Source organism: Apaloderma vittatum, unplaced genomic scaffold, assembly GCF_000703405.1.
Source record: "Apaloderma vittatum isolate BGI_N311 unplaced genomic scaffold, ASM70340v1 scaffold1094, whole genome shotgun sequence".
NCBI lineage: Eukaryota > Metazoa > Chordata > Aves > Trogoniformes > Trogonidae > Apaloderma > Apaloderma vittatum.
The window spans coordinates 47336-62662 of NW_009713026.1; the positions used below are offsets into that span (position 1 = coordinate 47336).

A 15327-nucleotide genomic window follows, 5' to 3' on the forward strand; every position below is an offset into this window, starting at 1 on the left:
TTCAGGCACAACTGGGAAAATAGCACGATTCCAGCAGAAATTTCCAACCCCAAACACCCTTCCTCCAGAGCAAAAAAGACTCGCAGAAGATTTCATTTGATTAATTTAAAAAGAGCTTTTTCCAGCTGTTTGCAACCACCCTGTAGTAGGCTGCAGGAGCCCACCATGGCCAGGCCGGTGCTGCAAAGCGACGCTGTTGGGACACCTCCCACAATGCTTTCACCAGGCACTGTGTGGGGCATCTTGGGCAAAAGGCACTTTCTGAGGCTAGGAAGCTTTGCTGCTGAATTTTGTGGATGCACAGAACTGTTTAGGTTAGAAAAGACCTTTGAGATCATTGAGTCCAACCACTAACGTAGCGCTGCCAGTTCGACCACTAAACCATGTTCCCAATCACCACACCTACAGGTCCTTTAAATACCTCCAGGGATGGAGAATCCATCACAGCCTGTGCCACTGCTTGACAACCCCTTCAGTGAAGAAATTTTTCCCAATGTCCACTCTAAACCTGCCCTGGCACAACTTGTGGCCATTTCCTCTTGTCCTATTGTTTTTTACTTGGGAGAAAAGACCAACTCCCACCTCCCTACAACCTCTTTTCAGGCAGTTGTAGAGAGCGATGAGGTCTCCCCTCAGCCTCCTCTTCTCCAGGCTGAACAGCCCCAGTTCCCTCAGCTGTTCCTCATCAGGTTCTCCAGATCCTTCCCCAGCTTGCTGCCCTTCCCCGGACCCGCTCCAGCCTCGATGTCTTTCTTACAGCGAGGGGCCCAAAACTGAACACAGGATTTGAGGCACAGCCTCACCAGTGCCAAGCACAGGGGGACAATCACTGCCCTAGTCCTGCCGGCCACACGACTCCTGATTCAGGCCAGGATGCCAACTGGCATTTAATTGCATTGAGCGCTCTACACCTGCAGGAGGCTGGGCTGGGCTGTATTACCTATGGCTGCTGTAGCTTCAGCTGCTCACTGTCCTTCCTTTGTGGCTGCCTGGTGAGTTTTTACCTTATGCTGAGCTTTTGTGGTGTTTTTTCACTTGTTTGTTTTGGGGTGGGGTGGTTTTTTCCCCACATTTCATAGACTCATAGAATGGCCTAGGCTGGAAGGGACCTTAGAGATCATTTTAATCCAGCCTCCCTCTCGACTAGATCATTTGCCCTGTTTGAGTTTGTCTTTGGCTGTAACCATCTTGTAGGTGCGTGTGAAGGCTGTGCGCAGCCCCCGGGGTGGCTGTGGGTCCTGGGGCCGTCACTGCTGGGGGGTTCCTGCCTGTGCAGTGCCTGAGGCGAGCAGATGATTTGGTAACCCATGGCTGCCAGCTCCAGGTCACTGGATGCCTGACCCCCCCTCTTGTCTCCAAGCTGGAAAATGGCAGTGGGGTGCAGGGGGTGAATAGGTGGGTGCTGGCTCTGTGGCCCCGAGGCGCTCGGGGCTGGGAGGGGACTTACGCTGGATGCTGAAGCAGAACTTCTTCTGCTGGTAGGAGATGTAGCTGGTGACGGCCCCGATGAGTGCCATGGCCAGGCCGCTCGCGATGCCGGCGATCGTCCCTGTCTCCGCCACTGTGCCTGTGGGGCACAGAGAGGGTGGGGTGCTGTGCAGTGGGGGCACATGCACCACCCACCCACCCCACCGCGGCCCCGTTGGTACCTACCTCCACCATAGTTGTTGTCGGTGTTGCCCCCATCACCTGCAAGAGACATGAGCCCGTCAGCAGCCCCGCACCCCTCTGCTCCCCCTGCTGCCACGCAGGGCAGCCCGTGAGGGAGCCAGCACACAGGGGAGGGGGGCAGTGTGGCCCCAGGGGCACCCCTGGGTTGCGGGTAAGTGCATGTCCCATGGGGACGTGTCTCTGCCGCCTGGGGCGGCCTGTGGTTCCTTCTCAGAGGAGTCTGAAGCTGCTCCTCATTCCCACCGGGCAGGCCTGAGGAGAGGTCTGGGGTGAGCCTCTGCCCACGTGACCGTTAACCTGCGTGCCACGCCGCTCTTGGTGTAAAGAACGGATAAACAAAACGCTGTCAGACTGTTACACAGCATACTTGTGCCATCACAGAGAGGCAACTGTCTAAGCTCTGTAATGCCAGGGAATCTTCACTTGGCTCAGTACCTGTTTTAAAATCACCTTCCCTGGAGAAACTGGGCTGGGAGGAGAAGCTGCTGGCGCTGGAAGCCGCAGTCCTTACCGAGTCACTTGCATCCTGAATTTACGGAAGGAGGTCAGCATTGTATTAAAGCCTCCGATGCGGTCTGTCCTTGGCGCGGGGATTCATTAAATGTTGATTGGGCTTGTGGTGTTCATCTCTTTACTCAACTGCTTTTAATATTTAATGCTGTGGATCCTCACATATACACAGGCTTATCTGATTGTTGCTGCTTTTCCTCCTTGTTTCAGCTACCGCTGGCTGCATGGTGGAAGGCAAACGAAGGCTTGTGCCTTCTCATGGCAGAGGGGTGGGCATCTGCGTTCAAGGTGGCTGGGGAGGTGTAGGTCCCATCTGCCCCGGTTGCAGCTGGAGCTGCAGAACTTCCACAGGATCAAATTAAGCACTTCCAACTGCTGGTACAATGTACGACCATGGAGACCAAAAACTACATGTTCCTCTGGCCCCACAGCTGGGGCCCCCTTTCCCCATGCAGGTGCTGCTCTGTGCTAGGTGGTTTCTAGGAGTCTGGCTGATGGGGTGATTACTGCCCAAGCTACAACTGCTATAGCAAGTAACTGTACACAGGTCATCACTTACCTTTCTTCTTGTCCGGGCTGTAGCCACCGTCCACAATGCTGGCCAGGTCATCGTCTGAAAAATCTTTAAAAATAACAGGAACAAGGGGTGGTTGGTGCCTGAAGGGAGACATGGCCCCACTGGGAGGTAGTGGCTATGGGCCTCTCATGGCAGCTTGCCCCCTCAAATGCAGCTTTTGGGGGATTCTGGCTGGGGGATCACCTGCGAGCATCACACACTCAGGGTGGAACTGACCTCCTGCAAACCCCTGCTCCTGGGGAAATGTTTCTCTGCTGGGCTGCTCTATTCATTTGACTATTTTTGCTGAAACTCCTCAGCTTCAGCTACTGCGCACCAGAGCAGTGGTTCACGTACCCTTTTAAACCGGTGCCTCCCAGTCAGCCAGCTACTCTATCCCCAGCCAGAACAGGGACTGGTCAACAAGCAGTTCTGCTTCTCTCACAATTACCAGATGTTAACAAAATATTCAACCCCAAATTACTTTAAGCTCATAAAAGAGGCAGTAATTGACTTTAGGTCTAGCTTGAAGGAAATACCCCCGAAAGTTTAAATACTACTGTATTATCTCTTTTTTAACTGAAATGACTGATGTATTTAGTAGTTCATTAAATATTTTGGCTGCTCAGCCTAGGTGGGAAGTGGAGGAGGGAGGAAGAAGCGGTTGGTGTGTGCAGTGGCCGTGCTGCCAGGGACCAGCGAGCCTCACCCTGCCCGGTGCCCTGCAGGCAAGGACTTGACTCTCCTCCCTCCTGGAGGGACAGAGCAGCTCCAGTGCAAGAGCTGAGCATCAGCACATCTGGGGATGGGTGAGAAAGTTCTCTTGGACGTGGTTGTAGTGGGAAGGTTTAATTCATGCAGGATAGGCACGGAGAAACATAGTCTGAGAACCAGCAGCGGAATGAGTGGAGCTGTTGAACCTCTTGGCTCTGGTCCCAAAGGGAATCTCAGGGTGCAGCAAAAGGTGTGATGGGAGAAGAGACCCAACACCAAGACAGCAGAAGGTTCCTTCTCTGAAGCCATTCCTTGGGGAGGGTTACCTTTGCCTTGGCAGTCTGGAAGAGACTGCTTTATTCAACAGCTTACCACAAAAAACAGATTTACGGGCTTAGTAATGAGTGTAAAAAGAAAAAAAAACCCAAACAACCAAACCCAAAAACCTGACTATGCCAGAACCTGGAGAGGTCCCAGGCAGTCCAGGGTGCAGCAATGCCGGGGGAACGTGTGTGCTGGTTTGTGACCGGTGCCACATTCCAGCTGTTCAACACCTCAACCTTTTCTGCAGGAGTCAGAAACCTCAACAAGCCCAGAGTATCGAAGTGCAGACAAGTCACCTAGTTAATACAATCTAGTAAAATATCTGACTATTAATTACATGTGTGAGAGGGGTATACCGCCATCTCGACATCAATAAACTAGCTGAGCAAGGTCTGTTTTCTGGCTCAAGTGCTCAAGGGAACAATCCTCATAGACAAATGATTCATTCACCAGAGTATTTTAAAGATGGGAAAAAAAAGAAAAAAATCTCCCAGCCCATAGCATATGTTATGCCAGGACTAAAGCCTGCTCTAGATTTACATCTTGGCAATGACTGTGAACCCCGACAGCACATGCCCTCGGTTAAAGGGCTGTCAGGTACAGAGACAAGGGGGAACTTACCATGATCACCGCAATTTAATGGGGCAGAAGATGCCCCGAGAAAGAAACCTGCCGACAGGCAACAGGTCGTTAGGCAGAGCCCCTCTCTGCCAAGGACCGCCGAGGTGGGGGCTCCTTCCCTCCCCACGGCCTGTGGAAACATCCCGGCTCCGTGGCGCAGGCAGGGCAAGGGCAGCTGGGGGCTGGCCGTGGGCACGAGCCTCCAGCAGGGCAGAGTCTCTGCTTCTCCTTACCCCGTTGCTTGGCAGGGAGGGTGTCCGGCAGTGAGAGGGGTGGGGGAGGATCTCTGGCAGGTCCCGGGGGGACAGCGTGGCTGGTGGCAAGCAGGATGGAGAGGAGATGTCAACATACCTTCACCTTGCCTTATGCCCGGCCTCCCAGGATCCTTCCTATCGTTCTTATCATCAAGGGCATCAGCCAAGTCAAAACCCATAGGATCCTCTGCTAGAAAACAACACGGGGGTTAGTGGTGCTGGCCACAGGCTGGGGAGCTCTTAAATTAATTAATCAATCAAGGAAATAGGCTTTGCCAGGGAAAAGTGCTGGTGAAAGAGATGAAGCCCCAAACACAAGCATCTCCCGCAGTGGATCTTCCAAACCCATCGTGTTTTGTGTCCTCGTGCTGCTGTGCTGAGAAACGTCATGTTCTTCCCACAGAAACTGTCTCGTGCTATGGCTCAAGCAGCCAGATAAATCAAGCCAGGTAGAAAAGGTGAGAGCCAAGCAGGCACTCCCAAGGATCCAGCTGCTGGAGGGGACACTGCTGTGCTGGCTGGAACAGCCTGTGGCTTGATTGCTTTGCGTTACTTTCTGCCGTAAACTGCCTCACTGGTACCCTGAGCAGCCTGGCTCTGGCAGAGCTGCTACTGCCTTTGCTAAACAGCAGCTAAAACCGTGGCATGGAGCCAGCCTGAGCTCCTCAGCCCTCCTGCCACCTTGCACCTTAGCTTATTCTGATCCAAAACTGTTGTTTGTTGGGTTTTTTTCAATTTCTTTTTTTAAGCCTGGCAGCACCTTTTGCCAAAGCTCTGCCTGAGCAGGCAGGCTGACAGGGTGCTCTGAGCCTGTGGGACGGGTGTGCTGGTGCAGCCCGGCATGGCTGAGCTGTGCTGCACCGTGCCCGGGAGGACAGCTACCTGCAGCCTTAAAATAGGCAGGGAGTGGTCCAGGAGCCATTAAAAGACCACCAAGAAAGTGCAGGGTAACACCGAGATATCCCATTCACCATGTGGATTTTATTTAACTTCCTATGTGTGAACAAGCAGACTAGACGCTGGAAATACCGGGGCGAGGGGCAGCGCCGCTGTCACGGCCCATCCCGAAGCCTCTGCCTGTGCCAGGGGGGCAGGGAGCGCGTGCTCACCTGGGAGAGGCTTGCGGGGAGCCCTCGTAGTTTTTGGCTGCTTGGTTGTGGTGGTGCGGATGACATCCCAAAAGTTGTTGTCTGAAGGTAGCAGAGGGAGCGGGAGGGAGAGAAAAAAGAGACCAAAAATGACATTACCTTCTGGAAGGTGCCATTGGGACAAGTGTTGGGAAGGAGACTGGGGCTGTGCTGGGCTGCTTCAGGGCTCTGGTCTCTCCACAGCTTCAGCTGCCCCTGACACCAGGGGCACCCCCTGCCTATTGGTGCCCCGGGGATGCTCGAGCCCTCGGTGTCAGTGGCAGGCACATTTGTGGAGATCCCCTGTGTCAGGGAACGTGTGAAGGGGGCTTGAATTTGAGAAGGTGCCAAGCAGGGCTTCCACAAAAACCTCCCCAAACCTGTTGCCAGCGAAACGCACACTACCAACCGCTCAGGAGGGCTTTGGTATCATGAGGACAGCACCATGCCCAACCCATGGTACGCAGGAGCAGGACCACGGACCGTCGAAAATACACTTAAGGATGCACTACTTCATCAGTGAAATCTCCCACCAAACAACAGCTAATGGCTCCAGCCTGGTTCAAATTTTTTACAAATATGAAGCCTCCTGCTATGGCTCGGGCAGGGGTGCAGGTGTAGCAATGGAGAGAGGATGGCAAAATGCTGGTGCATCTCCTGGGAGGTCAACGAGAGCCTGGAGCATCTTCTCTGCCACGTCTGCTACAACAGCGGAGCAGGAGGAGGTGGTCACCAAAACCTGCTGGAGCTCATCTGTCAACACCTAATCCCTGGCTCCTGGATACCTCAGGGAGTGTTTTTCCCTGTCCAGAGCCCCAGAAGTGAGCACACACGCACCCTCCCAGGCGTGCTGGGAGCTCTGCAGTACCTGGCTTCCCTGGCTTGGGGAAGGGCTTCGGAGTCGGCTTGGCTGGTTTGGTCGTAGTCTCCAGAGGGGTGTCAAAGTAATCAGCCAAATCAAAGCCTGTTGCAGGAGAGAAGGGTTTGTTAGAACCCCCGTTGTTTGTGGGGGACAGTGCCAAGTTTTCAGCTCTGTGGGTGCTGTGCAAGCGACACTGCACCATTGCCGAAGGCCACCACGTCAGCACGGAGCTGGAAAGGACGTCCAGCTGCTCTGCTGCTCAAGCCCAGACGTATTGCAGAGCCTTCACGTCATCGTTTAATTCTTCCCAGCTGAGCTATGGCTGCTACCACCCAGCCCAAGCAACCCCAAAATATGCATTTTGAGGGAGACCCACCAGTGTCCTGTGGCATGTCCTGAGAGATGGTTCAGAGGAGAATGAGCTGGTGGCTGGGACCCACTCCCTGCATGGCCGCTCGTGAGTGACCCTGGGCAGGGAGCGTGCATGGGAGAGGGGCCAGGGCACAGGAACCCGCTGTGGGAGCCCCTTGGTGCCACCACTCATCCGAAAAGCACTCCCCAGAGAAGAAGAAACTCACCAAGACGAAGCCTCGGCCTCAGCATGCATCCATTTCCCAGGGAGAGTTTATTGGATCAAACAGCCTCTGGTTTGGGCTGCGATCCAAAAGCTAAAGCCTTGCATGTGCTCCTGGCACTCAGCTTTTCTTGTCCCTAGCAAAGACGACTGTGGCCAAGGAGCCGGACAGCCAGATTTGCTTAAAATTGTGCCAAGATCCTTATGCAGGGGCAAGTGGCTGCACTTCCGAGCGCTCCCCCGCTGCAGTCTATTTTAGGCTCCTCTGGCAGGGTTGAGCAACCCTCAGTTCTTGTGACCGTGCTATATTTAAGTAGGTATGTTTGGCCAGAACGGAGCCAGAGGAGCTGCCAGCAAGGAAACTCTGGTGAATTTAAGGGAGCTTGCTCAGTGGGGCAGATGCTGTGGAGCCAGACACCCAGCACATCTGACTGGCACAAACAGTCAGAGAGACATTTTTCCCTCGATGAGAAAATGCCACCAGGCTGGGCCTTTCTGTGGAGACTGGAGACATCTTGGAGTGAAAAAAGAAAGAAGTAACATATCCTCTGGGCTCCCTCCTGCAAGGAAAGCCAGCAGGTGCCACGCAGCCAGAAACAAAAGCCCTTGTGTAGCTGAGCAGTGATTTGTGTCTCTTCCATTAGGATAGTGCAAAGTGTGCGAAATTCAGCCTCGGCCGTAAATGCTCCACTGCCAGTCACTTTCAGCGTGGACAGAAATATCAATATTCCATTTACTCTGGCCGAACAGTGTGCATGTATGCACACCAGCACCAGCTTTCTTAGGGGCAAGCAGAGTGTCCCAAAGGCAGCATCACCCAGCAGCGTATGCACGCAGCCCGCGGGGATGCTCGCACGGTTCCAACCCCCATGGGAAGCAAACCCCGTGCTGTCCTTAAATGATACTCATGCAAGAAGATCTCACCTGTCCCACCTGTCCCACCTGCCGGCTTTCTGGGGCCCTTGGGAGTGGCTGTGACAAAACAAACAGGGAGGAAAACATTAGTCATGGGCATCACTAAAAATGTCTCACTTCTGGCTTGAGAATAAATGGTGACGATTTCACTACAAGCGTTCCAGTTGACCATCACTGGTCTGAATTTGTAAGCACAGAACTCAAGAGTCACAAAATGGCCCCACACACAGAGTGGGCACTGCCAGTGCAAGAGGGTGAGTGGGTGCAGCTCCACGCAGGATAGAGCCCCTGCCACTGCCTTCGCACAGGTCAGCAACCCAGTAAGAAACCACTCCAAATTAAAGCTCCTGGAGACAGCAGCAAACAGAGCAAGGGCAGATACTGTACAGACCAGCGTGAGAAACGAGTTAGCTGCGGTTGTTTTGCAGTCCCGTGCCTGGTCGGTCAGTGAAATGACAGATAATTTCCAGTGCTGCATTATGCACAGGAGGTTCCCTGTCAGCTGGAGGAATTTTGGTGACACCTCAGTGCTCAGATGCCAGCTCCTCTGGCCGCTCTCGGGCTAAAACAAGCTACAGCCAGCCTCTGGGGGGGTTGATTATTTATTTTCTTTACCTCCTGTAAACTGCTATCTATTAATAGTGGCTAACATTACCAAGTATATAAATAAATTATGAGCAACAGTTGTGGCGGCTCTATTCCCATTAATTTCCACTTCTGCCTCTTGAATACCCGAGTGCTTGTGCTGAGCTTCATTTCCAGTGTGCCCGTAAGGTTTGCTGTGACCTGACTCCAGACCCTTCGCTTGCTTTTTAGTCCAGGGGGGATGCGATGAATCCAGAGTGGGAGGCAGCAGCTCTTCCCTCATGCCTGTGACCATTCTGATACCCCACGGTCTATCCTATCCTCCTCTTGCTGAACTGCAGGAACGATGCACAAAGCATCTTGGTCCTTTATTCCACGTAAATTCCCACGTAACACAGCACAAGTGTCCATGTGTTGTTAGACTATAAGGTAAAAGGTTTAAAATCCTGTTATAGCTTTCACTGAAATACTTGTAGGTATATTTTGTGTGATCCCAGAGACTGGGATTGCTTGCAGAGCACTCCCCACTGCCACCTGGCCGGGTGTGTGGGGTCTGGGGACAGTCACCACGAACTGCGTGGGGAGGGGTGGGCAGCGGGAGGTCCTGGCATGGGCATCTGCAATTTCACCAGAGCATCTCCGCCACCAGGCAGCAAAGGGGAGCTGGTGATGTGTTTGGGAGCAGCCCAGCCTTGGGCTCAGCCCTTGGCGCTGTGGGGCAGCGTGTGACACGCTCTGGGGAGGGAGACGAGCTTCCTCCCATCAGCTGCTGCCCTGGCAGCTACCTTATTTCTTTTTGGGTGTAAAATGAGAGCTGCTCCTCTGGATTTCCTCCACCCCAGGGAGGTGCAAATCTCCTGCCAGCTTCCTGACCTCGCTGCTGTTTCTGCCAGGCTTGAGGCTGAGCTCTGCCAGGCCCTGCTGCCCCTCAGCGACATAGCCTGGCCCTAATTTATACCGAAAAAAAAAATTTCAAACCCAAATATTAAATGTCAGCAGCAAGGCACACCCTTTAGAAATGAGTTTCCTTTGACTGAGAAGTTACACTTAAAATTAAGCAAAGCAGCACCTCAAGATGCCATTTGCTTTCCGCTAGCAGTGGGACCAGGGAAGGACCCAGCCAGGCTCAGCGGGTTGCCCTCACCAGCTGGAGAAGGCCAGTGGTTAATGCGTTACCTTCCAGGCAAGCAGGGTCCTGTCTGATGTAGGTGTTACTAACCAATGCAAGGAAGCCAAAAATGCACGTTCAGCGTCACTGCTACATCAGAGCACTGCTGTGTCTCTGTGGTTTGGCCACAGGAATCAGAGAGTGAAGGGCACATGGTCAGCAACCAGCTTCTCCAGGTCTGTCCCCAGTCCCACCTGTTGGCAAGCCCGGACACTGCAGAGGTGATGAGGCAGCCCACATCCTCCACCACCCTCCCACTGGCATCAGATCCCAAAGAATAAATTGCATCCATTGAATTCTGTTTGTTTTCCCCTCCTTAAAAGAATGAATAAATAAATGTGACTTACGTCGCTTGGTGCTGATGTCAAGCAGGGCATCTTCTAGGTTGAAGCCATCTGAGTCATCCCCATGACCTGGAGACAAAGAATTGGCACTACTGGTTGTACTCACTCCGCACAAAGTAAACGGCCTTTAAGCATGGTGTGACTAGACTTGTTTGCTCAAATTGCTTTAGTTTTTAGAGGGCATTCTTGCTTTTTCCAAGCCTGACCCATCATCAGTGATGAGGAAGACATCAGCCTTCTCTGAGTGGTGTGACTGTTAAATTGCAGAGCAGTCATCTCTGGATTTTCCATTTGTCTGCCCTAATGGCTGTCGTATAAAAACACATACTATGCTTAAATTTGTCAAGGAGAGCCTACCAATTCATCTCTCAAGCTGCCACTCATCTGTGCCTGTGCTCACGATTTTCTGTTTGCTAAACACCATAAAAACACTGGGACAGTGCAAACGAATCCAGTGGAAAACCTAAAAAGCCCTGTGCACCTCTTCTTCACGAATGCCTTCTGACATCAAAGGCTTCGTATGAAAACGCTGCTGCTGCTGGCCGCCAAGCACAACTTAGCATTTCAGAGACCACCTGCATCATTCTGCCTCGGTAATGCAAACCAGGACCAAACTCCCATCCCAGGGACACACCTGGCAGGCACAGGCAGACTTTTTTGTTAGAAATGCCTCACCACAACTCCAGTCACTTTATAATATCCCACGGATAACTCGGTGCTACGCCGTGTTCTCTTGTGATAGGGCCGGCTAATCCCCCCTTTCTCCGTCTTTTTTTTTTGCATAGTGTTAATTACTGTTGACTTACCCTAGTTCTGAATGTATTTGTCTTGATAAATTCATGCTTTTACATCTCAGAGCATGCTGAGTAATTAATATCCTTTGGGTTTGCTAAGTACTGCAGCACTGCAAGAGAACATTAAAATGGCTTTCCTCTTATTCCTACTGCTAAATGGATTTAGCTATTGCCACCTGAGCTCCAGTGTGCTTCATGAATAAATTTAAAGCTTTACTGACAAGGACAATAACAACGGGAAGGCACCAGTCCATCAGAAAGCAGGTATCAGCATTTCGGTGAAAAACTTCTACCGAGAGTGGTCACTAAGTACTGCAACACCTCCAGCTCCGGTTTCACTTACTCGCACATCACATCTCGTTTCATTTGCAGTCTATTTAAATGTACGCTCAGGAAACCTGAGGGTGATTTAAATGCAGAGTCTATAGCTGGAAAGTTGCTACAGGCTTCTCTCCCCGGGCAAAGAGCTCAGCATTAATCTGAGGGAAGGGGGAAGGAACACGTCCCAGCCCATGGCTGCGTTTCTCCTCGAGATGAAGGATGCCAATGCTTCCCCCCTCAAGCCCGGAGGAGCGGCCGGCAGCGGGTGAAGCCCCATTACAGGTGGGAAATGTGCAGAGCGAGGCTTGTGGGCGAGCCCTGGCTTAGCATCGTGCTGTGGCAGGGCTGTGCTCGGTACCCCCTGCCTCCCCGCACGCCCCTCCGCTCCCTTGCCAAAATATCTGCCTCCTGAGCCTTGTTGCCGGCGAAGTATTGGCACTGTGAGACAGGTGATGCTCTCCTGCTGCAACAGGCTGGGGGGAGGCACAGGATTATTAAGCAGTCTGTTGGTGCAAAGGAGGAAAGTAAGGAATGTGCAGGAGCATCCATGGCGCTGAAAAAATCCACTTGCCCAGCTCCGGCCCTTGCACAGAGTGCTGCCAAACCACCAGTATGTCCCTGCTGACACCCCACTAGTTCCCTACTGCTGTGGCCAACTGTCCCAAGCTTGCTAACTCCGACTATTTCATACGGGCTCCCTTGCCCTCAGCCTTTACTGAATTTTCAGGAAGCAGCGGGGCTCTGTCACTCTTATCTAGTCTAAACTGTGTCTAAAAAGGGAAGAAGGGGAAAACCACGGTGTGTCTCTGACAGGATGAGCAGTGCTACAAACCTGACTGGGGGACGTTTCCTTTCAGTTCCCACTGCCTCTGCAGCAGGCAAGGCGAGCTGGCAGGAGGGAGATTGTGGCGGCACCAAGACTCGCATTGGTATGCTGGGAGCCTTCTCTTCCCTCTTCCCCCACTCCCTCTGCTCTCTGTGATTAAATAAATGTTAAGGGCACTGATTTGCTGCACACTGAGCCCTGCCGCCAGCGCATCCTCCTTGCGCTTCACCTTTGATGTAGGAGCCCAAATATAAAGTGAGGGAGGCGCCAGTGGCCGTGGGGGGGCATGCAGCTCGCCCGTTCTTCTGCTGAAGGGCTCTGGGGGTCGTGGGGCAGCATGGAGATGCCCCCCTCCTCTGCTGTCCTGAAAAATGGGGTCCCCCCTGCCTCATTTTGGGGGCTCACCGGACCCACCAGTTGAGCAGCACTTACACCCCCTTGGGCTTGGCGACAGCTCCCTTTGGCATCTCTCCCTGCAGGACAAGAGGAAGGTGCCACTTCCAAAACCTTTCCCAAGAGCCAGCTGGCACACAAGTGGGTCCAGGGGGAATGAGAGGTGCTCAGGGCCCTCCATCCTCACCAGGCTGATGTGAAACCGCAACCGCTAACGCGTGCGTCCCGGAGGAATCCTCGCCGGTGGAGAGAGGCGCGCCCACAGCCCACGTGAAGGTTAGGAACACTGCCGACACGCTGAACCACCCGGTGAAACCTGCAGCTGGGAGCTGCAGCGCTTGGCACAGCCCACTTCCCAGGGCTTTCCCACCGCTGCCCACGTCAAACCGAGATCCTTTTCTAGGGCAATTTAAACCCAGGAATCCCCCAGGCGTTGGCAAGGATTAATAATAGATTGCGAGTTAATTGAAGCTGACAACATCTTTATTTCATGCAAAGGGTGTTATAGAAACGTATTACACCTTTTATGGATCAATAACCAAGTGCGGCTGTCAAAGGCATGCAAACTTGCCTGCTCGCTCCAACAGATAAGAGCTGAACGCTCTCCTCCTTGTTCTTTTATTCACTTATTAAGCAGTAACAAACCCAGCACTTCCCAGCCAGATGCTGAAAACCCAACGAGCACTTGGTATATGTATTGCCCTTGCACACACAGTTTTTCGGGAGGCAGAGCTGCTGTTCCCTGACCTGTCTCATGCAAATCCCTTTGCTCCTTGGGTTCGGGTCCTGCTTTGTGATCCCTGGAGGAGAGGGTCTCCCAAGCTCCCCAAGGCCCGCTCGGTCCCCATGTGTTGCCAGGTCTAGTCAAGAGGTGGCGTCCCTGCCCAAAACCGGGAGGTTGGACTAGATGATCTCTAAGGTCCCTTCCAGCCTAGGCCATTTTATGATTCTATGATTCTATGATTCTATGAAAGCCCATCCTCTAATGGGAACCCATGCACAATACTGAGTATCTTTATATTTACACTCTCTGGGAGAAGCTGGGGCATGTTCCTACATACTCGAGCTCACAAGAAGCCTGCTGCTGAGTTGCAGAGGTGTTTGTCCGTACTGCACTCCCAGCCACCGGGCTTGTGTGTGCCCTGATGTCCCTCTCCCGAGGACGCACCCATGCTGCCTGCAACCTGTTGCAGGACTCTAAACCCACTGGTAACGCAAAATCATCCTCTGCTGGTTGAAAGGTTTTGGGGAGCAATACAAGATGCTTGCTGGCATTTATGACAGCTGGGGTGCTGCAGGTCTACTAAAGCACAGGGGGGAGAACGGGCAAACGAGACGTGGTTTCTGTATTTTATTTCAATATGACAATCAAAAGAAACCGAGCCAGGACATCTCGTGGTACCTAATATGAACCCCCCAACGTCAGAGTGGGGAGGTGGGGGGACCCCAAGGCTGCAGTTGTGCCGGGAAGAGGCTGTAAAACATAGGTGAGAGTCATGGCTGAGCTGGCGCCGCACGCTCCCCCACCTCTCGATGAGTCCCCTCGCCTTGCCGGGGGTATTTTTAATCACAGCTAGCTGCTCTTTGAAGGTAGAAGGGGTTTGCGCCTTAATGTATTCTCTCCTCATTATTTTCTCTATCAGGCAGCTCAAAGGCGCAATTGTACTCGTCAGCTTTTTAGTTTTTACAATTATATGTATATATTCTAATTAAGCCCCACTGTTTGACAAAGCTTGAATTACAGTATCATAATTCACACCCAATATATTGCTAGGCTGTCTGCAGCACTCGGAGTGAGGTGTATGCCATTTTTAGTGCCAGCCCACGGATCTTTTTGTGCAATATATGTGTGTTTAGCTTCCCTGGGAATTGAAAGCCCACGACGGTACGTGATTGACAGCCCAGGAGATTACAGGAGAATGCAAAACAGGTACAAGGGCAACAGAAAGTAATTCAAACTGCTTGAGTTCTATGCGTCTACCTCAGGAGCGATGCAGTGGGCAGACGGTGGGAGAGCAGGAGGAGACCGTGTGCTGAGGTAACTGAAAGCACCTGGGTCTCCCCATTGATCAACCTCATCTTTTTGGCTCTGAGTTACGGCGACGGCACATGGAGATGGCTCCCTGTGCAGGGCACCCATGGCTGCACTGGCACCTCTGGGCAGGGCTCTGGGGCTAGAGATTTTTTGGGTGCAGGGCTGTGTGGCGTTGTTGATGCTTGACTGCGTCCTTGTGGTGGCATTCCAGCAAAGATGCAGCCCCAAAGGTCTGTGGGGATCAAAAGGCTGCTCCTCCGTGGGTACAGGGCTGCTGGGCTGCTTCTGGCAGCACCAGGGGGTCCCCAGGGACCTCTCTTGGAGCAGATGATGGCACGTCACCACTGGCCAGAGCAGCGACCTGCTCAGCACAGGTCAGATCTCCAGACCCGCCAGTGCTCTCCACCACCGCTGCCTGAGTGCCAGCGCCAGCCGCCTGCCAAACACGTGGCAAGTTTACTTGCAAGTGCCTCACTGCTTGCAAATCTCAAGTTCTTGCTGACTACTAAGACCTGAGCAAAGTTCTATGCACACAGGGAGAGCAGAGCTCCTCAAAGCTGGGGTGTTACCAATGGTGTTTGGGAGCAGCACTGGGTACCAGGCAGCTAAGAACAGCCTCAGAGCAGCTGGACTTGCTCTCCAGAGACAGGGCCAGGCTGCCTCCTGAGCACAGACCTCCTCCTGAAGTCAGCTCTGCTTTGAAAAGCAGATTCTGAAATTCCTCCAGCTGCTC

The 15327-nt window shown here is 52.9% G+C and overlaps 1 protein-coding gene across 1 annotated transcript in view; it reads right to left on the bottom strand.

The window, feature by feature from the left end:
- CD99L2 (CD99 molecule-like 2) overlaps positions 1–15327 on the bottom strand; it is a 23105-nt gene that overhangs the window by 2488 nt on the left and 5290 nt on the right. Inside the window, exons 2-8 of the mRNA XM_009868189.1 lie at positions 10229–10294; positions 6646–6741; positions 5760–5840; positions 4748–4840; positions 2741–2803; positions 1654–1689; positions 1448–1567 (exon numbers count right to left, since the gene is read on the bottom strand). Of these exons, the coding sequence (XP_009866491.1) occupies positions 1448–1567; positions 1654–1689; positions 2741–2803; positions 4748–4840; positions 5760–5840; positions 6646–6741; positions 10229–10294 (555 nt within the window). The remainder of the gene's footprint in view (positions 1–1447; positions 1568–1653; positions 1690–2740; positions 2804–4747; positions 4841–5759; positions 5841–6645; positions 6742–10228; positions 10295–15327) is intronic.